The sequence below is a fragment of the Ciona intestinalis genome, unplaced genomic scaffold, assembly GCF_000224145.3.
Source record: "Ciona intestinalis unplaced genomic scaffold, KH HT000542.1, whole genome shotgun sequence".
NCBI lineage: Eukaryota > Metazoa > Chordata > Ascidiacea > Phlebobranchia > Cionidae > Ciona > Ciona intestinalis.
In genome coordinates, this window is record NW_004190863.1 from 186,727 (window position 1) to 212,656 (window position 25,930).

At 33.6% G+C, this 25,930-nt stretch overlaps 2 protein-coding genes and 1 long non-coding RNA gene across 3 annotated transcripts; all 3 read right to left on the reverse strand.

Moving 5' to 3' along the window:
• On the reverse strand, positions 1-2,209 carry LOC113475463. Its single transcript, XR_003397216.1, has 4 exons — positions 1,937-2,209; positions 1,821-1,877; positions 1,728-1,768; positions 1-1,184 (listed from the first exon to the last, which is right to left on the reverse strand). It is a non-coding gene; the product is annotated as an uncharacterized LOC113475463 (long non-coding RNA).
• Positions 2,210-3,758: 1,549 nt separating this feature from the next.
• Positions 3,759-20,678, reverse strand: LOC100181207 (xanthine dehydrogenase/oxidase-like). The gene is made up of 27 exons (XM_002120897.5): positions 20,549-20,678; positions 19,840-19,991; positions 19,306-19,466; positions 18,696-18,855; positions 18,033-18,210; positions 17,440-17,657; positions 16,703-16,885; positions 16,316-16,405; positions 15,575-15,740; positions 15,092-15,195; positions 14,304-14,465; positions 13,707-13,860; positions 13,149-13,268; positions 11,942-12,117; positions 11,427-11,593; positions 10,929-11,116; positions 10,429-10,545; positions 9,741-9,821; positions 9,215-9,379; positions 8,503-8,611; positions 8,085-8,196; positions 7,225-7,353; positions 6,620-6,753; positions 6,084-6,212; positions 5,575-5,722; positions 5,046-5,226; positions 3,759-4,606 (listed from the first exon to the last, which is right to left on the reverse strand). The coding sequence occupies exons 1-27, from the start codon at positions 20,613-20,615 to the stop codon at positions 4,533-4,535; spliced, it is 3,825 nt and encodes a 1,274-aa protein (XP_002120933.2). The 5' UTR covers positions 20,616-20,678; the 3' UTR covers positions 3,759-4,532.
• LOC100178793 (ubiquitin thioesterase OTU1) lies at positions 20,660-22,038 on the reverse strand. Its single transcript, XM_002126701.5, has one exon. It carries the CDS (start codon positions 21,940-21,942, stop codon positions 21,043-21,045), a length of 900 nt encoding a protein of 299 aa, XP_002126737.1. The 5' UTR covers positions 21,943-22,038; the 3' UTR covers positions 20,660-21,042.
• Between the last annotated feature and the right edge of the window lie 3,892 nt (positions 22,039-25,930).

Genomic DNA, 25,930 nt, shown 5'->3' on the forward strand with positions numbered 1-25,930 from the left:
CTTAGGTGAGAAACCCTTGCGGGATGTTACTGTCCACGCAGGTTAAAGAAACCCCAATAGACAAAAATACTACAACAAATGCACATAAACATGTGCGGACACAAATAAAAAAGACAAAAATATTACAACAATGGGCAAAATACAAAAAAGTGCAAAATTCATGCAATACACACAACAGCTCAATCAAATCCAAAAATGGAACGATTACAAAAAATAATTAACGCGGCCATAATCATTGAAACATGTTCAAAGAAAATTTGGTTTAAATCCTGAAGGATAATCAGCTGCAGTGTACAAATTATTAAATGTCCGACCACAAGGAGTCGAAGCCAATAACGGCTCCGCATGTCCCAATCACCTGACAAGTCGCCATTTTGATACCGCGATACTCTCGTCGTATCTTCACGCAATATAATATCGTTCGGATGTTAAGCACCGCTTCGACCGTCATGAAACTGCATCAGGTTGTTACGAACCGCACTAAAAGTGACCTAAATAACCGAGCGTAGCATCACTGTACCGGTAGTGACCTAAAAGTAGCGTAGCATCACTGGCGGCGACGTCTACGCAACAACCCAACCGTAACGTAACTCAGTCTAAAACAGTGACATAACCGCACCGAACGCTGGGATTTAAATACCCATAGACGTTTAGCGTAATTGTAACGTGGCCAGCGTCACAATTAAGCTTTTGTAAAAAAAGAGTTTTAGCTAGGTTAAAAAAAAGTTACAGCTAGGTTAACGGGGACAATCATCTAATGAAAAATGAGGGATATCAAATATAAAAGTTTAACTGCGTGTATATTATAAAGCGTGTGGATATTACTCAAGTATTTGTCTACCAACATGTCGTTCTTATCGAGTGATTAGGACAATGCAGAATCGCTAAAAGATTCGACCTTTGCAGAAGAAACACTCAATGAAGTGTACAACAACAAAATCCGATCCAGCAAGATGTTTGCCATAGTTTCACTGCATATATTTCATAGACATGCAAAATGCACTAAAGTAGTGACTAACTAAAAAGCTGTCCACGTTAGGTGCAGCAAAAATGAGAGACAAGCACAAATCCGGCAACACTGTAAGAGTGCTCCAGCAACCACACCCCAACAACACGCAACTCCTAAGCCTAAGCAAAACTTCAAACCGGCATCCTCAATCGTCGTCTTCGTCTTTGCTCTTCGTCTGCAAAACAAATGTAAATTAGGTTGGGGTAAAACGGTCCGTGTATTTTAATCGTACAATTTGGAGGTAAACAAAGAATATTCAACATAACCGTATCCCCTAGAAAAGAGCGTTGTTAATTGTTAAATACTAAATTATGAAATAGGAAACATTATTTGCCTAACAGAATCCATCTTGGCTCTACACTCTACTGTATAGTATTATTACAAACGATACATCTTATCCTCACCGGTTTATTTTATATAGTAGAGTGGGGGAAGATGGGACATCTTTTCATTCTATTTTCTCTTTACATTTGGAAGTGAACAGAAAATATTTAATGAACTATAAAACCGTATTCCCACAACTCCCATAGATCATTGTTAATTGTTTAAAACACAATCAGGATATTTGGATATTATAAAAGTGTCCCATCTTCCCCACCCTAATCTATAGTGATGTACAAATTGTTTTAAACTTCTAATAAACATTAATTACTTTGGGAACTAACTTTGGCAACATATTGCCTTCTTCGTGGTAATACTAATGGAAAACATACGCTACCTTGCGCTTTTCTTCTGCAGCTTATATATACACCGGCTTTTCTGTAATGATATATTTGTTAAAAGCCGGTTAATATTATGTCGTCACAATTACCTTCATTCCCAAATCGCGCTCAGTTATCTTGATTCCAGTGACGTCACATACCAGGTTCTGAAACCAAAAAAAGTTGTTTTACAAAATAAAGATTGTGACGAAACCAAGCAACTTACGAAGTGAGTTCTTCTGTTGCGTCATCACGACTTCGTGACGTCACATCTTTGATGTCAACTAGAAAAAAACTGGTGTACGTAATAATGCCTATTGTGAATAATACTTTACCAAATCTTTCTTCTTCAAGCTTCATTTCAACTTCATTACATTACAGCACAAATATATTTTAGAGTACAATTAATATGAAGTAAAAGTAATGTGCTTTGCGACGACACAAAGCGCGCATGGGGCCCCATGAAAAAATGTCGCGAAAAGCAAGCGTATAGAAAAAAACGCAATGTGACGTCGCAAACGTTTGCTTTCGAGCGAAAACCGGACTATGACGTAATAAACGCAAGCGATGGCGAAGCGGTTATGACGCGATGTCATACAGATGTAATTGTGACGTAACGCAGCGATTGTGAAAACCGATGTCACGTCGCCAGTATGGTGACTAAAATACGAACCGTAGCGAAAATCCTGAAATAAGTTTGTTAAATACATGTATTAAAAATAGATTAAATATAAAATAAGAATACCAATCGCAAGGCACAATACTAAAATTATAGTAATAGGTTTATACATAATTATGTAATATACTCATAAATAGTCTTATTCTATTGTAATTACAAGTTTATAATTAGGAACACTATAAATAACTAAATAAAAACATAGTTTATGATTGTGTATTATACTAAACAGTAGCAATAGTACTTAACTTTAACTCTTGTAAAAGAAACAAATGTAATCCTGCACTAAGTTCCAAAGAGTGCTGCTTTGTCGTTGTTTCATCCAAACTGGCTTGTACAGTTGCAACGTGTTGTAAGGACGGCGTTTTACATGCCCGGGGAATCATCGGAAAGCGAGAGACGTCGGCTAATCAAAATGATTAAAATTCCCCACGTTTCACCCTGTGTGTGTTTTAGCACAGAATAGTTGAGCACGCAAGGGGCCGTGTAGATCCATTTTCGTCAAACACTTGTTATAGTTGAGCACGTAAGTAGTCATATACATCCTTTTCGTTGGACAGTTGTTCCTATTCTTTGACAAGATTATTCCACATGTTTCAATTTTTAATTTTTGCGTTCATTCTTTAACAACATATAAAAAATTAACAAATAACACATATAGAACGCGTTATATTTATTATTTAAAAGTTTCTAGTTAACAGCATAGAGAGTGGAGACATGTCATTCCGAAACTGACAATCAAACTCATGATTAATGTTTACGTCACAGTAAATATATAAATGGGAGATCAGAACAATAACTTTTCAATGTATTATCAAAAGAAAATAAATAAAAAATATTTGGTTTGCTGGGCGAGCTTTGAACTCAGTATTCTCACGACTCCCATAGACCGTTGTTAATTGGTTAAAACACGATCAGGATATTTGGATATTACGTGCTAAAGGTGCCGCGTCTTCCCCACTCTACTATTTAATTAATATTAACTTCTAACAGTACGTAATTACAGCGTGATTAATAAATGTATTCTACCTACTGCTACACTGTCTCATACTACTGGTTTGTTTTTAATCAAACTTAGTTGACCGTTGTAGTGAAATTGTTTATTAAAATTCTGCTAATTTTAATACCTTTTTTCTAAGTATTTATTTAATTTTCACATTGTATCGTCTGTAGGGTGTAACGGTCATCGCCTTTTGTCCGAAACATTATTTCGTTTCTTTTTATCAGAAAGTGTATTTTAACAACCGTTGTTTACCTTTACTACCCCTCTTTTCGCTTTTGTCAACTCTCTTGTTCTTCGTTATCGTGACCAAAGAGACGAAACAAATTTCATTCATTGATTAAAACGTGCTGATTCATTAGACCTGTGCTCTCTTGTTTGAGAATGAATAATTTATTTTACATGATTCACGAATTACCACACATGCTAATTCTGGTTTTGGAATTTTTCTACTACCGAAAAAAGTTCTGTTTAACTTAAAAAGAACATCATTAAACATAAGCAACACTATTTGGCAAATCATGAAAATCACCAACACAATTTAAAAGTACAATTACTAAGTAGTACCACTACATCACCGTTTTACAGAAATATTATAGATAAGTGAATACATATTTACTTTTAGTTGCATAAATAAAAATATTGAACTTGAATGACCTGCATAGTACAAAACACCGGTAGGCTACAGTAAAATATGCTTTTTCTTGGTTAAATTGCAAAAAATGGCCAAAAAATTACAGCGTGCAGAAAAATATTGCCACAAATATCCATCGCGTAAAAATATTGCATCGAGTAAAAGATTGCCAAAAAATTTTACTGTGTAACATTTACATTGGCCAAGTATCTAACAGTAATATTAACATAATCAAGGTGTGATGCAGTTTTTATATTTGTTACTTCTATTTCATAACTTTTAAATGTAAGGTCTTTGCGATGCAGAATAATTTCTACTGGTTAATTGATACTGAATTGACCTAAAAAATTACACAATGTAAGGCTAGGGGTAAATACACATTACACTTTAAACTTAAGGAATTTATGCTTAATGGAACTTAAAATACAAATGAAAATTAGATTTTCTTACAGCGGTGGCGTGATAGGATTATTACAGAATGGAAATAGAAATCACGAGCATAATCATGGTAATTAATGAAGCGTGAAGTTGGTCACGGGATCCAGTTTCACTAACTCATGTAACGTTTCAACTGTAGCAGGAAATTCTGAAAATTAAAACTTTATTTGAAATTTTTTTTTGGAAATTAAAAAAATTAAAAACAATATTTTTAATCATTATGTTTATTTAGCAAAGAAACATGCGGCTAATATGTGGGCGAGGTTTTTCAAAACAGAACAGTAACTGTGTAATTTTTATTTTGACCAAAAATAATGAATTTTTAAACTTAAGAACCCAGTGAACAATTGTCAGAGAAAAAAAACCAACACCCACAAAGTTACACATGGGTTGCTTCTGCTTTGGACCAAGATATAAATTATAGAAACAACTAAACAATTAATGACGCTTGCTTTATCCTAACATGGCCAAGAAAAGACAGTCATTATAACACGGGTGTTCTGTTTCATACTCCTCGTGCGCCAGAGATATAAAGTGGAACAACAGCTAAAATATAACAAAACACACGAGCCATTGTAGGCACTTACTCAACGGAAAGAATCCTGTTATTCCATGGTCGGCTCTGCTTGATGTTAAAGCTTGTTTCAATGCAAATGGAATAGAAACTGCCATACACATGGGGGGTTCACCTGATGCTTTAGAACGAAGCACTCCCAGTGGGTTAGGAGCATCTTTAAGGAGCTGAATGTTCCAGTTAATAGGAATGTCCTGTGTAGTTTGTGTAACTTGATTAAACAAATGATAGCATTGTCGGAAAACGGCAGTCATTATAACTTGTTCGTGTTCGATTTTATACACCTTGTGTCAGTTTATGAGTCACCATAATAACTGAATAAATAAATATAACTTTATGTTATTCATTCTCGTGTGGTTAGGCAATGGCTAACAACCCAGACCACCCATTAGTCACCCCTGGGTTGGAGTCGTTAAGTGACTTGCCCAAGGACACATACGCCCACAAAAGATAATTTTCAAACAATTTTCTTCTGATAACTTTCTCCGCACTACTTCATAAAGTTTTCTGTGTTTTATATTCCACAAATAAATGGTTCCTACCTTAGTTGTTGGGGGTTTGTACTCCCATGTTCCATCAATAAGAAGTTTACCAGTATCTGCGTCCCTTACATACCTTTCCATCAACCAGAAGCCAATACCCATAACAAAAGCTCCCTCTACTTGTCCAATGTCAACTGATGGGTTTAAACTGTGAGAAAATTATAATAGTTTACATTTTATCGGTTGAAACATTTTGCAAATACATGCTGTTATAATACAATGGAAGTTTAGTTAAACTATATTCTTAGGACAAATAGAACAACTATGTTATTTGGATTAAACTAAGTAATGTAAAAATTCTACATATTCTACATATGGTTTGAATATTTTTTTATAGTGAAAAATTCTTTGGATTATTTTTTTATCTGTTCAACATGCATAATAAATGGCATGACTATGCAATGACAATATAGACTAACTTGTATTACTCATGTACTGAAGCAAAATGTATTGAGCAACTATATAAACACAGCACCAAATAACTCCACGTTAATTCATACTATACTTGCCTGATACCACAATCAAAAATTGTGTCGACTTTTAATATTTGATGCTCGCCTGTCAATACATCGTACTCCACCTCGGAGGCAGTAGCGCCATACGAGTTGTAACGTATTGTTCCGCCATCTTTAGTTACCCTGCAAATACAGTGTTGTTATCTTTGTTATGTTTCTCACAGTATAGTAGGGTGGGGTAAGATGGCTCACTTTTGTGGGGAAGGTGGGAAACCTTTGTGGGGGGGGGAGGGGGGACACCTTTTATTCTATTTTCTCATTCCAATTGGTGGAAAATAAAGATTATTTAAAGAGTTATGAAACTGAAAATTCAGCATAACATATAAAAACATTAATTATACATATAAATACCCTTTTAGAGGCTCATCTGGTATAAAATGCATAAAATAGTGTATTTCTGCCGTGTCATGCCTTGATGAAGTCTTGTGGATCGCAGACTAATCGTCGGAAAAACACTACGTTTTATACCAGATGAGCCATTAAAAGATTATTTACATTATGCCTGGTAGCAGAAGTAACAGAATACATACATATGAGACACCACAAGATCAATATCATCCTCATAACATTTGGCAATAACTTCTTTCCATGTAGAAGCAGGATCCATCTTATCTTTGACTGGCTGGATACGGGACTTCAAGATTTTGCATGCCCCTATCACTGCCTGCATGCGGGGATATAACAATGCTAATTAACCGTTATCAAAATGCAAGTTATTGGATTTAGTATCGAAATATATGTAACTGAGGTTATATTTCTATTAAACAAATGTATTTTAAAGAAAAATGCAGAAGTGCTAATAAAATAATATTTAGTTTTTTTTTCTCACAGATAAAATATTACAAAAAGTAATTTTTGTTTTTGCCAACCAGATTGTTTTATTTAATGCACGACTCTGTGTTTCTGTGGTATATTCTATTTATAGCTCAAAATTGAACACACACAAAAATGGTGCATGGAGCATTCAGAAAAAAATTACTCCAAACTTTTATCTAAAAAAACTCCAAATTTTTATGAATGTAAATAGCCTTTTTAGTGGCTCTTGGCATAAAAACTTCGCTAAAAGATTATTTCCAGCTAAAAAGTGACTAATGCCTTGCAGCAGAAGTAACAGAATACTCTCGGTTATGATTACCTTGCAATTGATTTCACTTGTAATACTTCCGCCAGTAACATCGCTGTTCATTGATGTAATGTTAGTTGTTCGTTGAACTATTACATTGTCCATAGGTATGCCTAACTCATATGCAGCAACTTGTGCAACCTGTGTGTGGATCAACATGAAGTGATTTTTAATTCATTTATGTCCTTGGTCTTTTACCGGTTTATTTGGTAAAAAACGTAGTGTATTTCCAGACGTTTTGTCTGTCATCTGGCAGGACACTACGAAATGTAACGCAACAATACATGCAAGCGAGCAGAAGTAAAAGAGTATCAATTTTTGCTATTGGTGTAACGTTAGAGGTGCAAGGTGTGGCGTGCTGCCTCAATTTTTGAAACAGTGGTGATATTTTTATGTTTTAGAACCCCACTTTAAAGCTTAAACAAGTTTTACTCTGGTATTATGTTTTTATATGGCCTTGGAAAAAGTCACGCTAACCATTATTAAAACTAAATGGTTCTTAATTTTTTTTAAAATCCTTTAAATGTTAGTATATTTTTTATATTTAAACCAAATTGTTTGGGTAAGTATTCCTATTATTACAGTTTGTCTTATTTTAGTATAGTATTACTAGCAAACATGCTCAAAATAAACTAATAAATCTAATAAATCTAATAAATTAAGTTACATTGGTTACATGAAAGACATACATAAGTGGCCTGTGTTTGGGTAATGGGCTAAATCAAAATACCAGGCCTTTGACAGGAACCTTACTTATATAGAACAGAATTAACGACCTAGCCCACATAAAATAGGAACAAGGACCTCACCCACATAGAACAGAAGCATTAACCTAACCCATATAGAATATAAATTTGATTCCAAAATCGCACCTTTGTATTAATCCCTTGTCCTGATTCAATCCCTCCATGTGAAACAATCACGCTTCCATCATCTGAACATATGGACACCAACACTGTGTGTTTCATCCAGCTCCATGATACTCTGTTCAACAAAAACATACATGTTTTAGAACAAGGGTTCTCAACCTTTTAGGCTGATAATTTGGACAACCCATAAGCGAAAACATAAATGTTTTAAAATAGTGGTTCTTAACGTTTTAGGCTGATAATTTGGACAACCCATTAGTGACAACTGGGTTGGATCAATTGCCGTTAAGGGTCTTTCCCAAGGACACATACGCCCACAATGATAACAGCGATAAGCTTTGAAGCGGGCACGTTAACCACTTCGACAGATCGGCGGATTTATGTATTTTATATGTAGTTGTAATATACAAAGGTGACCTACCCCCACTTTATTGGAGTGACAGCAAGACCTCTCTTCTTCCATTTGTTGTTTTGATTGTAAGTTACAATAGCAGCTTGTCTTTCAGCGATGTTGTATTCAGACAACAGATCTGTCAAGATATTATTATAAAACTAATATATATATTGTTTTAGCCACTAAAGTAGAATTCTCCAGTTCTGTACAGAATAAGCTGGTGGAAAGTGTTAGAGGTTGGTAGCGGTTATTAGCTAGGGGTTAGTAGTTAGAGGTTGGCAGACAACATAGGGGGAGGATTCTTCACTAGTAATTATTTTTATGTCATGCACCAATATGTTTATGAATTGTATACAAAATTGTTTGTACAAAAATTAAATCTAACAAAACACATGGTATAATTTCGAACTTATTACCATTTCTGCAGTAAGCACATACATTATAGTAAATAGCAAGTATTCGGCCAAAAAAAGAAAAGAATTATAAACAGCAAAAAAATGTTTTAATTTATAAGTAAAAAATATATTTCTTTTAATCCTATTTACTGAATTTTGTTATACATCTCGAAAATATAGGGAAAAAAATTATGTTTTAAATAATATGCAAAATCATACAGTTCTTATATTCTATTTTTAATTTTGTCACACATACTGTTATTCGTATATTTTAAAAAATGTATGTTTTAAATTAATTTTAAATTAAAAGGCAAAATCACATATTTCTACTATATAAGACTTACTGTTATAAATATCTCTTATATTACAGAACAACAGTTGTTCATTGTAGAGGTTATGCTGGCCTTGTTTATATAGATTCACTTGCTTTACTTGTATTGGATCAATGTTAAGTTGGTCAGCTATGTGCTCAACCATCACCTCATTAAAGGCAATCATCTGTAAGCTGACTGTGTGTAGGGGGGGGGGGGGGGTTAATATATATATATGTATATTTAGAATAACTTTATTTTTTTGTGTCATATAAAAAATTATATCTATTTTGATATATTATAAAATAATTATATTACTTTTATATAACATTAGGATGACAGAAGATGGGCAACTTTTCGTTCTATTTTCTCGTCCCATTTGGTAGTAAACAAAAAACATCCGAAGAATTATAAAACTGTATCTTCACGACTTCCATAGACCGTTGTTAATTTTTAAAAACACGATCAAGATATTTGGGTATTATGTTCCAAAGGTGTCCCATCTCCCCCACCTCACTATAATACCTCTATTATGTTATGTTTAATGTTATAAAAGTACCTGGTGATCTACACCATGTTGGGGAAGGTATGTTGGACTTGCATGCAACAAGTTTGTATTTACGATTCTCACAGAAGTAAGCTGAAAGATAAATTACAACTTCATTAACAGAAAAAAATGATTAACAATAATATAATACTTTTAAAAAAAGCATTAAAAATTATTACAAAAAATAAAAATTGTTTAAAAATATTTAAAACTGGCAGATATAACAACTTTAATCATAACCCCAACAATCAGAGTTCAATGCTCTTCACTGACTGGTATATGTGTCCTGTCCACAGCAAAGTAAAAACTAGAGCATGAGTTGCATGTGAGTCATGCTCTTTTTAGATGTATGCAAACTGTCTGGGTGTTTGGGTAATGGCAAAGCTTGGCCTAAATCCCAGGTCTCCAAACAGGAATCTCACATTCTCACCCATATTGAAAATGTGTGTCATAGTCATAGTGTTAGGGTAATGGCCTAAATCTGGCATAAATCCCAGGACTTCAGATCTCACCCATATTAAGTATAATGTGGGTAGCGTTGGGTTCATTGGGCTGTATCTTGTCTAAATCCCAGGTCCCTGACAAGGACCTCAGACCTCACCCATATAGAATAGAATGTGTACAGTGCTGGGGTAATAGGCCATGTCTGGCATAAAATCCAGGACCTCAGACCTCACCCATTTAAAAATACCATACTTACCACTGTCACCAAATGACTGAAGATCTCCCAAGTCTGACTCATTGTCCATAGTTGTCGGGCCACTGTTCGTGTAAATTGTCCAATCAAGGCCTTGGATTAATCCAGTGTCATCGCAACCTGTGTGATATTTTGTTTACAATTAATTCAGAAAAATATTTTAAAACGTTCATTCAGAAAAATATTTTGTGACGTTTTATTCAGAATTATTTCACAAAAATATTTTATGATGTTTTATTCAGAATTAATTCATAAAAAATATTTGGGAGTAAATTAAATAAGCATTATAGAAGCACCTAATTTTGTTTTTTGAACAGCTTATTTAATACAACTGGATGAAAATGTATTTTTATAAAAAATTCTAATTTTGTCACAGAGTTGTGTTACAGTATTCACGATTCTGTTGGCAAAATTTATGCCGGAAAAGCGAAAATACAAATTGAAAAAAAAAATTCTGCTGGAAAAGCGAAAATACATTATTGATATTACATATATTTACATACCAACTGTGTACTTAAGCAGATATGGTACCCTTGCTCCATAAGTTGACATGCATGTCTTCAGATCCGCATGGAAACGAACAGGTTTCCTTGTACAATAAGCGGCAAGAGCAGCAGCACAAGATGTAATCAATGAATTTGTTGATTTGCCGCCATAAGCTCCTCCTACCCGCTTGGTTGCCACTTCAATTCTGAGAAATGTGAGGATTTAGATATGCAGAAACAAGCTAAATAAAAAAAAACTATAAAACAAAGGGGCAGAGCATGGAACACTTATTTGGGACGTTTTCAATACAAACATGATAGTCCATATGGGTGTTGTATGGCATTTGTGGTCTCAATTTGATAAAAAGTTTGCCCAATTTGCTTGTCAGAATTGCTATGGCCCCCCAAATAAAATGGGTCAGCTCTGACAGGAATCCCAGGTCCCCTGGCATGCCTCACCATAGAACTTCACCCATATTAAATCTTACTAAAAATAGCAAAGTTTTGTTATCATACTTGTTACACGGCAAGCTGTATGCATATGCAATGGCATTTTGAACCCAGGATTGTCCTTGAGTTGCAGCTTCAATGCTAAAACCGCCTTCCTCGGTTGGCTCAGCTCTACAATACTGTGTCTCCATATAGAAGTGATATTGCTGTCCAAGCTCACATTCTCCTGTTACCTATGCAAATGTTTATATATCACGATTCGAATGAATATAAGTGTTATGGTACGGTGGGGTAAGATGGGATACTGTTAGCACCTAGATCCAATATTTTCTGATCATAGTTTGAACAATTAACAACCATCTTTTAAAGTTTTTGCAATGTTTGTACATGAAATGAGTAGCGAACATAAAACATTTATTTTAATCAAATTGTTTTAAATATCCAGTGTTTCCAAACCTAAATACTGTTTTAAACACAAAGTGTTTCAAACTTAAATACTGTTTTAAAAAACTAGTGTTTTGAAACTTAAATACTGTTTTAATTACCCAGTGTTTCCAAACTTAAAAATAACAAACTCCCACCTTATGCTTAGCATCTGCAATAGCTTGATCAGGATCCCCCATTTTAAAGTTGTTTTCTGCACTCGGGAAAAATGAACTTGCATCAATTGCATCTTGAATGCTGATAACAGCTTTCTGTTTGTTCTTATAACTAACTTTTACAGCAGCAGCAATTCGACGTGCTTGCACATCGGATTCTATGTAAAAAATAAATTTGTTAAAATATATTTAGTTAAAAATGCACCACTTAAAATTAAAAAATAGATTTATAAAATTTTATTTAGATAAAACATGCACTACTTACAATTATGTCATAATAAGCAATAGTGAATAATAAACATTGATATTGAATAAAAACCTAACTAATATAAATGGAATAGAAAGGAGTTAATGAACACAAAAGGCAGGCCAACTCATTATTTATGTACAGCATGAAACTTTATGTGATATTTTAGCATAAACTTTGAGAAAAAGGTAAAACTTTGTTGCTTGTCAATGCTTAGAAAAGAGCCATTAATAATTATTTACTCAAAGTAAAAAGTATTTCATGGTATAAAAAACTAACATTGTTCGAATGTGGGATCTTTTATAAGTTGAGTCCCTACAGCATATTCGGAAAGTCACTGTCCACTTACATATTTATTAACAGACATGTTTCAGTATAGAATCCAGAAGGTAAGTATGAATGACAATTATAAATGATGTTGAAAATGACTCCCGCTGGCATCAATACAGAAATAAAAAAAAAATTAAATCCGAACACACTAACTTTTTATAATATAAAAAAATTATCAGTACAGTACACAGTGATTTTCCGAACAACTTGTATTATTACTGATTAAAAGTAGCAACAAAAGATTGCAATGTCCACAAATCTGCATGAAGTACTTGGCTAAAATCAACATTATAAACAAACTTATTCTAACAAGTTTTGCAAAGTAAGTATAGTCACCACTTTTTATTGAACTCCAGACAAACAAATACTGAAAGACAGTCATATGAAATTTGTGTAATAGGGCAAACTTAAAATTATTTATTTATTAAAAAATGTTTTTTAATTATATTTATATAAAGAATATAGTTTTTTTTAGAAACTGTATGAAGTTAAGTGCTTTTTAAAATTATTATTATATATGCCCTTTTAATTGAAGCAGTTTTGTTGGCAGAGCAATGACAATCGTTCTGTTTTATAAACCTGTGCACGAATTATTTACAGTATTTTATTTACCTGCTACTACAATAGCAAGTGGTTGTCCAGCAAACTCCACATGATCAGTAGCAAGCAATGGTTGGCTTGTATCAAAGGGGTACAGATGCGTGTTCTTTACCCCGCTTGGAAAATTAGTCCCTACGAATAAAAATATTAAAAAAAAGTTAATATATTAATATATATATATGTATATATTTAAATATATATTCAAACATTAAAAAAAAACACAGATAACTTGTTAAATAATTGTTTTTAAACCGAGATTCTTAATTTTTGACTGCGGTACAATAGGAGTGCATGAAAATTTATTTTGTTAAAAAATGTATAAATAATAACAATTTAAAACAACTAAATTGATTAAAAACTAACAAAGAAAAGTTTTTTACAGTTCAAAAATGCCAGGTTTTTAAACTATATGCTTAATATATGAAGTCTCAGAAGTCATACTTACTAAGTAACAGAAAACTGTATAACTGCTCTTATGCTCAATATATAAAGTTGTATTATTAGGTATAAAATAAAAATGTATGAAATACCTTATATAGGTGTATGACATAAAAAATAAATGTGATTAACCTGTTATAATCTGTACAAAACCGGGCATCATTGAAGCATCTTTATCATCAATTACATCAATATCTACGTTCCCATCATCTGATGTAACAAAAGCACAATGCAACTCATCCTTGGTAGGAAGTCTATCACTTAAGTAATAAGCTTCACCAGATGCCTGTTGGATTGAATAAATTAAATTTGAATAATATTTCTATTGCCCATTTGGTATGGAAAAATGTGGTCTATTTGACGGTTTGTCTGCCATTCGGCAAGACTCAGGAACTGTGATAAGTATTGTTGAATGGCAAACGAAACGTTGAAAATATGCTATGTTTTTTTTTCATACCAGATGAGCCATTATTTTTATTATGCTTGGTAGCAGAAGTAACAGAATATAAGAAATCCTATTTTGTATCTAAGTTATTGCTGGTTTTGGTATTTATTAGATATTTTTTTACCTTCACTTATATCTAAAGGCTTTATAAATTTGATTGGGTCAAAATAAGAGATGAATGAAACTTTTAACATGCTGGGATATTGCTGGCTTTGGTATTAATTTAACGCTACTATCACATGAAAAAAATTGAGTGTTTTTTTTTGTTTTTTTTTATTACAAACCTGCAGAATCCCAGATAGTTTTGGGATATCTTGTGATACAGGGTAAGTGGTTGGATCCGGTTTGAACGTCTGTGTACCGGTGGAAACCGGTCGCTGCATTGGAGTAATTGCACTCTCAATACCAGGACCTAACTTGCTTGGGTCGTACAGTGAAACATAAAACTAAAAGAAAATAAATGCAGGGCTGGTTAGAAAAAATACAGGGCTGGTTAGAAAAAAACAAGGGTAGGCCTGCCCATCTAGCCACCCCAGGTTTGGTGCCTATTCTATTTCTATAGAATCGAATCCAACATATTGGTTGTAATGTTTACTGATTATTGCAGTGCAAAAAAGTTCCAGGGTAGGCCTGCCCACCCATCCACCTGAGGGTTGGTGCCTACGCAATTGGATATATTTTAAGTAAACATTACAACCAATAAATAAACATGAAAAATAAACATCACATGTTGAAGCATTGAAACCTTGTTTATTTTACAACACAAAACTTACAATGCAAATATAATGCACCAGTCATGTGCTTTGTGCAAACATTGTAAATAAAAGGTTGGTAAACATGACTTTAATGTTTAGTGTATGTTTCATAATGCAGGAAAGTTCAAAAGTTTAAAGTCAAAGCACAATGATACGAATACAGTTTGTAAGAATAAAATAAAATGAGATTTATACAATTATACAATAAAAAAATAAGATCACATTTTTCTGTAACTTTAAAAACTATCTTTACCAACTGGGGGATAGTGTAAAACCAGAGAAAATTTAATTTTTAAATATTTAAAAATTACAAATACCTTATAGAAAAGTCCAAGGGCCAAATTAAGCTTGTATGAAACACTGGCATCAACTGGGTCTTGTTGAACTGGTGCCAGCTCTTGGGAAAGCAACTTAATAGATGCTGGAAAAATTACAATTTATTTAAAGTGTTATTTTACATGTAGTCCTATTTCATATACGTTTTGATACATGTTGCTTTTTTGATCAGGTTTGCACTAACAGTTTTAATGCTAAAACAGGTAATGGGTTCAAGGCTTAATGCTGCTACTATTATGGGCGTATGTGTCACGCGAGGATAAAGTAAGTTACACTCATTCACCCAGCTGCTAGGTGTCTATACAAACAAAGCCAATGTATGCACATACAGCATTAAACACATTAATCAATGAGGTTCACTTTGTTTTGTGTAACAGCATTATTACAATGTCACTGCAAATTTTGAGCAAACGTTCTGCATATTCTATACACTAAACATGTAGATGCATTAGACTTGTGCTTACACGTAAGATTAGCATCTGATATTTCTTTTCCAACAAGAAAGTTCTCTGTTTCGGTTGCTCGAGCAAAATCAGGTCTAATTCCTCCATAAACAATCCTTATTTCACTTGATGGTTTGCCATTTATGACTTCAGTGTAAAAAGCTGCGTTCACATAGGCATGGGCGTTCTGTAGCGGAGAAAAAGTTTTTAAAAAATTAATTTCATCATTATTTCAAATATGACAACAAAGATCAAACTCAGGATCTGATGCTACAAAATACGTAACAGATAAACATCAAGTCCAAATTGTATAATATATAGTATGGTAGGGAAAGATGGGGGACCTTTTTATTTTATTTCCTCTACCTATGTAAAGAACATTCAGAATATTATAAAACCGTATCCTCACAACTGCCATAAACTGTCGATCAGGATATTTGGATACTATGTACTAAAGGTGTCTCATCTTTCCCAACAGGTCTATAAAGACCATAATAGATATATATTTTACCTAAATGGTATCGTCAGTTCCTTTATCAAATAAAATGAACGCTACAGTCACAGAATTTATTACAATTTCAACAAAGAATAAACTAGGGCATTATTAAAAAAACTCTTATTTAAAGTGATGAACAATCAGGAATTAATAAAATCTAACAGCGATTGTGTAACTTTTTACACACTTTTGTGCAAGAAATAAAAAGCAAATTACTCTGATTGTATCAGGAAATATAGAGTTTATAATTCACATTGAAAATCTACCTGAGATCTTGGCATGATCTTGTAGGAAATAAAAACATGATTCTTCCCACTTCCATTTACAAGTTTAGGAATTTCCAATGACACAAGCACCTGAGACATAAACAAGCAAAAATGTGAAAATTATTTGTTTGAAATTGTTTATTTTAATTTAAAACTTGAAATTAATTTAAGATTCAGAGGAATTAGACTCACTTGTGTACTTTTGATATAGTACATTCATTCAACCATTGTGGGCAAGTAAAAACACTATTGAAAAAATTCCATTTGATATTATTTTTAATCCTAGGACCTTAATCCTAGGTTTTAATCCTAGGACCCATGGCATACCGCGCTACATGACCCCACCCACATAGAACAGAATTTAAGATTTAGTGTAACTTGACTCACTTTCTTGCTCATATCCAAGCTCATAAGTCCGTTTGTGCCGAACACAGAGCATGTGGTGGTGATACCAGTGTCTGCATTGAGCACGTTGACTTTTGCACCAGCTCCTTCCATTAACACACAGACATCAGAAGGAAATTCTCGATGTAAATGTTTTACCATCATGTTGCCAGCCCATGATGCAGCCTGGGGGTAATACAACAATGAAAATATACACAGAAAAAGTCATACAGGTTTTAATGCTCCAACCCAATGGCCATAATGGGTTGTCTAAATTGTCACCCACAACTAAAAAAACCAAACACCCACAAAGTAACATATTTTGTAACTTGTAAGCTGGCACGAGGTGTATGAAACAGAACACATATTATAACGACTGTCAATTCCCAGCCACGCGAGGATGAGCAAGTTCTGTTCAATTCAAGTGATATATTATGCTGTTGCAGACAGGTGTATTATAATTCTGAAAGAATCTCTAAGAGTCTAAGGCAACTGAAAACAAACAAATATCTACAAAACAAACTATTGCCAGAAAACCTCGTTAAGTAATAGGTACAATAATAATATAATAATAACTTTATTCGTCTCTTCAGTTACAGTGGCGAAGGTTTAAAAATATTTTTTACATGAAAAGACAAGATATAGCGACAAAACAACAGTTGTTAAAACAATTGACAACAATTGTTAAAACATTTGACAATAGTTGTTAAAAATAATTGATGTATCTGACAAAATCTTACATTTCTAACAGGGAGGCCTGCAATTTTGAGAATATGTTCCACAAGTGGTGCGAAGGTGACAGACTCGCTTGTCTTTTCTTTGAGCAATTTAACAATGCTGCTAAGTGTGATGCAAGAGCCAAATTTGACCATAGTTGAGTAGTTGAATGTGGTGGTCAGATCAGGAACAAAGTTAATGTCAACCAAGTACTTGGGAAAACTAGTTGGTTTAAAAACACCTGTGTAGTTTATTTTGTGTCAAATATTAGCATCTGATTTTGTATACTGATGGTATTCAAAATATAGAAAGATTTGTTAAAATTAAAAATATTAAATACGCTTAAGCCGAATTTTTAATATTTATATTATTTTGTTTTATTGTTAGGTAAAATTTTGCAGCTAATTTTGTATACTCAACTTATTTTTTATTGCATAAAAAGATTATTGTTTGTTATTTGTATCGTTCTTCAAAGAACAGTGACAAGTTAAACTGCCTGATTTTGCCAGTTTCATAAATATATATCATATTTTCCTAATTTCTGCAAAACGAATGACATCATCATAAACGTCGCCTCTTCTGCAATTTAAAAAAATCAGCGCCTATGAATATTTACCTGATGAAGTATTGCCACAAACCAGTTTAAACTGGTTTGAATCGGTTCCTTGCATAATAGAAACCAGGTCTTGCATGGAAGTAGGTTTCAACCAAGTAGTAGCATCACTGCTCACTTTAATGGACCTTACTCCAACATTGGTTTTGCAGCTGCCTTTACAAGGTGCTTTACCAATATCCTGGGTGAAAACAACATAAATGTCAATATTTTTTTATGAATTTTACAATGCAGGGGGGCAGGTACAGTTAGACGCGCTGTTAGATGTCTATACAAACAAGCAGAGCCTAAGTATACAGTAGTCAACACATTAAACAAGGTTCCCAATGTTTTACAACTATGAGTGTATTCTATTCTATGTGGAAGAGGTCCAGCAACGGTATGCCATCAATACTATGATTTCTGCAGGAACAATGAGTGTAAATGTGAATGTAACACCCTAAACTATGAGTGTAACACCTCCATAGGCGCCAAACTTGGAGTGGCAGGGTAGGCAGGCCTTGCTCGAAATTTTCTGCATTTCATAAATTTGTAAACATTGCTTTTAAATTTGTTTTAAAAGAATGCACATCTAACTATCTCTGCCTCCCTTACGTTTTAAAAAGCTTGGTGGCTATAAACACCTCAGATTTTGACTTTTAGTGCCAACAACCTACGTGTCAATACCTCAATATCCTTGCACTGAGCAAGCAGATTAGGGTCAGCATCACATGCGAAACATTTCATAGCATCGAGTAAGGAACGGTAACCAGTGCAACGACAAATATTTCCATCGAAACTATCCTCAATCTTCTGTTGTGTGGGGGCTGGGTCTTCACTTAAGAGACTGTTAAAAAAAAAGGTGTTAAGGTGTATTAAGACGCATACCAATAGAAAATGAAAATATTTATATGGATGGAGATGCACAAATGTTATTTTTTTGAAACTTTGGTGGTGCCTATAGATCTCATTTGAGCAGTTCTATCAACAAACAAATTTTGATTTTTGTTGTATGATCTTTTTTAGTATTAAATACTTTGGCAAACTTAACGAATACTGAGGGTAAATCGACATCGAAGAAGTCATTTTCTGTTTCTTTATTTAAATGTAAACAAGTGCCTTTTCGTTTTTCTAAATTCAATTTTACATTTTGTTAAAATCTGTTATTTATTTTCAGTTTTTACGCATTTGTAATTTTGTAGTATTTAAAGGCCTATTATATATATATATATTGTTTAATTTCATTAAACCATGGTTGAAATACAACAAGAAACCAACTGATCAAGGATCAACTAACCTGTACATGTTCATTACAAAACCAGGTGTGCAGTATCCACACTGGCTTGCACCAAACTGAGCAACATTAGTTTGTATTGGATGATAACCATCTTGTTGGTTGCCTAATCCTTCAACAGTGGTGAAGGTGCAGCCATCAGCAGCACACAGAGGCATTAAGCACTTAAAAAAATGTATAAGTAATAAAGTATATTAAAGGCGTCTTCACACACACGCTTTTTGTTTCCATTAAGTTTAACTATAATTAATTCAACATTAAATGGCTTGTTTGTCTGCTTAGTGTAGCGACCATGCTTCTTCCTTACAATTACTATTAAATTTAAACAGGCATTTATCCGTAAGCGTGTTTTAAGAATTGTTGCTTTGTTGGAATGTCTCTTGACTCTCGTCTTTTTTAAATATTTATCTATTTTAGTTACCATTAATTTTACACTGTAAAAGTACAGAATTATACATACAAATATCCAAAAATACCGAATCATTCATAAAAGTTCTTGAAAAGCAACAGTGCGAACTGTCAAATAATAAACCTTACCGAGTTGACCGCCTTTGGAGTCTCGTTTGGTTTTTGCAGCGTGACAACACAACACCCACACCCCCCTTCCTCACACATCACTTTTACTCCGGTCAGTTTTGGTTGAATTCTCATCCATGAGTTTAGGGATGTTGTAGGATCGGGATCTTGGACTATGTGAATTTAAATGTTCGTTACTTAGCTACCAGGCATAATTTACTAGTAAATCAAAATATATAACTATAATATTTATAGCCCATACAACACTAAAATTGTTTTTTTATACTACAGTTATTTTCTTTATATAAACATATTAAATACTGTTTGAGTTTGAGTGGCTTATCTAGAATGAAAAAGGTAGTATATTTCGAGCGCTTCATCCGCCATCTGGCTAGACTTTATATCCAATTGAGTATCGTCCTCTTATGGAGTCTGGTTCAGATGGCCGATGGAATGTCAGTATTACACTGCGTTTTTATACAGTTTCTATACAAGGTGAGCCAATAAAAAAATCGAATGTGTTTATATAGAAAATCAAGACTGAAGTATAAAAATACAATTTTAAGTGACATGTATGGAAAACTGAAGTGGAAATATTAAAGTAATAAATATAGATCCACCAGTTAATGATCCATCACACTTTTCTATGAATATAGAATATAAATAGTGCAACAATGAACTGCATGTTAATAATAAAAAAATGTTGGAATTGTTTACAGCAAAATCTTACCCACATAATCTTTTCCATTAACTTTAAATTCAATGCTGTTGCCATTGGCTGGCTCAAAGTTCTTCATATTTACATGAAAGTTTCATCACAGTTATATTATTTATCACAACCTCTATAAATTAAAGAGAAACAACTATCAAGAATAGTAGTGGTCAAGCTGTTTCTAATGGTGCAAGGTATTTTGTTGTACAAGTATAAATAAATTCTAAAGGTAGAGAACAAAATAGTCCCACAGATATTTAACGTTTCAGTATATTAGCAGCAAGCTTCAAACAAAGAATAAAAACACAAGATAACAGCATAAACGGATAATAAAGAATCTGAATATTTTTTGTAGCATAGCGTAGGTAAATGTACCATTTTTTCAGAAATTTCTGTTTGTAGGATGTTATCTATATAAAATAATATATATGTGACCACTATGGGGTAAAGCATGCATTTCATTTAAGTGTTCTAAAACAATATTATTTGAGCTTAACTTTTTTATATTTTTTTTATTGAACTTCCCCAAAATTGCCATGCCCTGTCTCTTTAGCATGCTTTTGTGCACCAGTTTGGCCAGATAACAGAGTGTTGCATGTTAAACAACGCAAGTTAAAATTTGCTGTGTCTGTGTATAGTCTCGCTTTATGGCACCCCTCTGCCACTTTTATTGCATTCGAGAGAGCAACGTCATCGGATGTTGTAAAAATAGTTTGGGTGGGTAAAGAAGGGTTGCCAGAGTCCAAATACATTGGGTCATAGTGAATTCCATCATAGAGAAGGAATATACGAGTCAAGTAACCGGCGTTTTGACCATAGTTATCAACCCGCAAAGTTTGAATGTCCACAGCTGCGATCTCGACCTGGTAAATCTTAGATAAAATAGAAAGTTCAATCCCTCCACCCCAGGAAGAATCACATTGAATCCAAACACTGTACTCGTCAGCCGTTTTACCCAAAACAGCCTCCGTATATTCCTCAGGGTTTGACCGAACAACATTTGCAATGTCTGCTCTCAGTCGTTTGGCTTCCGGGTAGTCATTTTTTGTTAATCTTCCCTGCAGGGCATAAAATACACTGTAAAACAGGCATGAATTGTCGGCAGGTACTTCTTTTCTTAACATCCGTGGCTCTACTACAGTTGCTTCAACAGTTTTGTTTTTCTTCTCCTTGTTAACAATTGTGAAAGTATCTCCAGACCGAATTTTTAATTCGTTTAATGAGACAGATGAGTCAGACAAGTTTAAGGGCTTTGGTGGGTAACCTATCATGATTTTGAGGCAGTTACTGTCCACACCAATTGCTTCTTTGATTGCAAGTTGCAAATCACCTAATGTTGAAGTTCCAAACAACTTTGCATTCAGTCTATGAGTCCCTGTGTCTGTTTTACATCTTAATTGGAGTGCCGCCATTTATCAGAATTGCAGATACACAAATATTAGCAATCTTAATAAATCCAAACAGTAGGCTAACTACAAAAAAAAATGCGTGAGATAATTGATATATGAACAGTACTGATATTCCTAGGGACTCAGTGTGGATTATTAGAATACAAATTCCACCGATAAAGATACATTTATCAATTGTGCTCCAACCAAGTATTTTTCTTTCAAACAGCGCAACGTTAAGCACTTTATATAATTTCAAATGTTTTGTTTTGTATCTCTCGCTCGCCCACGTTTCTCTCGGCGCATTTAACTTCTTTCTCTTTTATAGTTAACGTCCTCCAAGCGCACTCTCTTTTTCTTTAACAGATGAGAGATAAACACACGACCCCTGTTGCACGACTGAATGTGCACTTGAATTTTAGTGGCAACAATCAAAAATAGTTTATTGATGATTCGTAAACAGCCCATATAAAATTTCTGAAGCATGGGAAAACGATCGTGTATATTTTCTGTGCGTATACATATAATCGGTAATGTAGCTTGGATATAAACCACACCGTAAGCCATTAAGGTTATTCAATGCCAGAGCCATGAGTGTTTCTATGACACTTTTGAATCAGAGTACACTAAACAAGTTACGACATACTTGTTTAGATGGCTATACTCAATGCTACATCTCCGAAAAAATGGAGTTCTCCTTTTGTTCCTGGGTATGCCACCTCCTGGCCTTTTGTGTACACATGTAAACTGAATTTGAAAATTTTAACCTTTTATCTGGTAAGCCCTCACGTTTTCAAACAATTAGGGTTATTAGTCGGCACATGCGCAATAGCGCAATTAAAGTATAAATTCAACCAATGGTCATCGGAACAAATATATCACGAATCCGCCGTCAATGAGCGTTAATTTGCATTAAGTTGAGTAAGTGATAAATTTGGCTGTGCTATTTCTTAGAATTTATTATAAAATGTTTAAACGTCCCTCGTCTTTCGATACAAAACATCCGCTTTTTGTCTGACGAAAACGTTTTGGCGACTTTCATTTTGGCTTCCTATATTGCCATGTTAAGATAATAAATCTTGATTGACAGGTTGCAAGCATCATATAATTACTTGCATTTACTTGCAACCTGTCAATCAAATGTTTTAAATCACAACACACGGCAATACAGGAAGCTAAAATGGAAGTCGCCAAAACGTTTTCGTCAGACAGAAAAGCGGATGTTTTGTATTAAAAGACGGACGACGTATGGGGAAACGTTTTTTTTTAATTATTTTAAACAAAGCAATTATTCAAAAACTGTTTATGGTCTTATATAAGGCACTGTTTCTGTTAAACAAACCACCAGTCTTCTACAGACCACAACGTAAAAGTAAGTGGCTTGTATAAGCGGTGTATCGTTTTACTTACACGAGTTTATGTTGCAGATGAACAAGTCAGCACTTCTCCTTTTGCTCGTCATCGGACTCCTCGTTCTCACTGAAACCACTGATGCCGGCTGGGGTCGTCGTCGTCGCAGATTTGTTGTATAGTAGGGTGGGGGAAGATGGGACACTTTGTCAGACGAGACTTTTTTTTAATTTTCTTTTTACGGACCCCTATTTAATGATAATCAGAAAAATAAGGTTACAGAATTATTCGACAGTATTATCACGACTTTATAAAACGCCTGTCAAAGCTGATTACTGTTTTTAAATATTAAAAAAATGTGTAAAATAGAAATGGTATACTTTGAACAGGTAAAATAATGCGAAATAGTAAGGTGCTATTTTTGAATGCTCGCTAAATCATAGTAAAGCCAATGAATTTTTTTAGTTTGCGTGTACGAACGATTAAACTAGTTTCATAGCTTCATAAAACAACCTTGAATTTTTCGTACAGTTTGATTTTGTCTCATAAAACTATAGTTTTAGTTTTGTAAAAAAAACACTAAGATATAAGCATGAAGAAAATAGGCAGGGGTCAATATGACTTTAATTTGAGATAAAAACAACAAAAAAATATCGGTTTAACGTTATATATATGAAGTTTACATGGCAAAGAAACTAGCACAGCCTGTTAAATTCGGTAGGTTAACTACAAGTTGTAGAATACTGCTAATGTAAATATATTTCAATTTAGAGTCCCATCTTCCCCCACATTGTTGTTTTGTATGTTTTCACCGCCAAACTTTGGAAGGTTTGCTTTTAAATTAGTAATTTAAACCTCAGGGGATATTCAACTATAAGATACTGATATAATAAAAAAATAATATTTTGAAAATCTATTCGAAATTTGGTTATTTGCACTTGGTGATAATTTATGAGAAGTGGCTTGTGCCAAAAACAGAGTAGTAATACCCAATTTGTAACAAAAATAAAAACTTTATCAATAGTTATAATCAGTTTTCTGTTATTACAAGTTCATATACACTTGTTGGATACAATATTTATTCGTTTATGTTGGAACATTTCCCATTGTCGTTCAAACAATACCAATTGTTATGCAATAATATAATGCATATAGGTAACATGTTAAAAACTATAGCAGTAGAGCAAGAAAAAGAATGTTTAGACTTAATTTTAATTTTCAAAGAGTACAGTAGTATTTTTTAAAACCGTCATCTATTTTGATTTTGAAAATATTAGGCAATATGTGCTTAAGGGTCCCATCTTCCCCCATTGTAGCCTACTATATACAACCAAGATTCAGCAAGCGGTAAGCAGTTATTTATTCTTTATCATGTGCTTATAAAACTTATAAAAAAAGAGTTTAACCTCACGATACCACTAATAAGCTGTCTAAATTGTCAGTCAGAAAAAACATCACCCACACAAGAAAACTTAACTCACAAAATACATGCATGGTAACTCGTGAGCGTATAATGAGATGTATATGGAACAAATCACCCATGTTATTTTAATTTTCAATTTCCCGCCACGCATGCTGGACAAATAAGTTACATTTATTTACATATTCCTATTGCATTTTATTGGGTAGAAACTTGTACCATTCTAATTACATTTACAGATGAAGAAAATGATTCAATGATGGATGCAGTGAGAGATGCAGTTATGTTATGCCAAAGCTGAGACAACAGGATGATTAATTGCTTGCCCATTCAGTGCATTATAATTTGTTAATTTGAATAAATTCAAAAGCAACATTATTTGGCTTGTTTTTACATCTTCGCAATGGCCAGGCAAATATTTATGCTAGAGAAAACAAGAGAAATTTAACCAGATAATTATTGGAAATACGATTTAAAATATTTCTGTTCAGTAATCTCAAGGAATTTTTGTATGCGGTGATTGCAAATCACAAACAAACTGAACTAAAGTGTTATTTTTGAATGTTACAACCATGCCATGTTTTAAATTCAAGTAACAAATCCAGTCGTACTGTGTTCATCTTTCGTTTGTATAAGAAAAAAGGGAATGCGTTCGGAGGGCCTTAACTAAAAAAGAAACAAGATAATTGCGCCGAGGGAAACGTAGTCTATGGGAGAGATAATCACACGCTACTTGCACCCTGTCGTTATTTTTTTATTTAACATTTAAATTTTAAAAGATTTTCGAAATAATTTGCTTTCTCCAAACATCCCTCGTCTTTCGATACGAAACATCAAATTTTCTGTTTCACCAAAACGTTTTAGCGGCTTCCATTTTGTTTTCCTGTTTTGCCGTGTTGAGATTATAAATTTTGATTGACAGGTTGCATGCATCATGTGATTACGCAATGTTTGTCAAAATATTTTCAAGTAGCCGTTTATTTTTAAACACCTAAAAATATAACCGAAAGTTTAAGGAAAATCGGCCAGTCTCCTTTATCCTATAACCAAACAAACTTATTTTAGTTACTTTTAATTTTTTTCTATGGTACAAATATTTGCTTGGTCACTGCGAAGATGTAGAAACGCGCCGGATATTGTTGCTTTTGAATTTATTCAAATCAACATATTATAATGCACTGGATGGGCAAGCAATTATTCATCCTGTTGATTGAGTTTTTGCATAATTTCATTCATCATTAC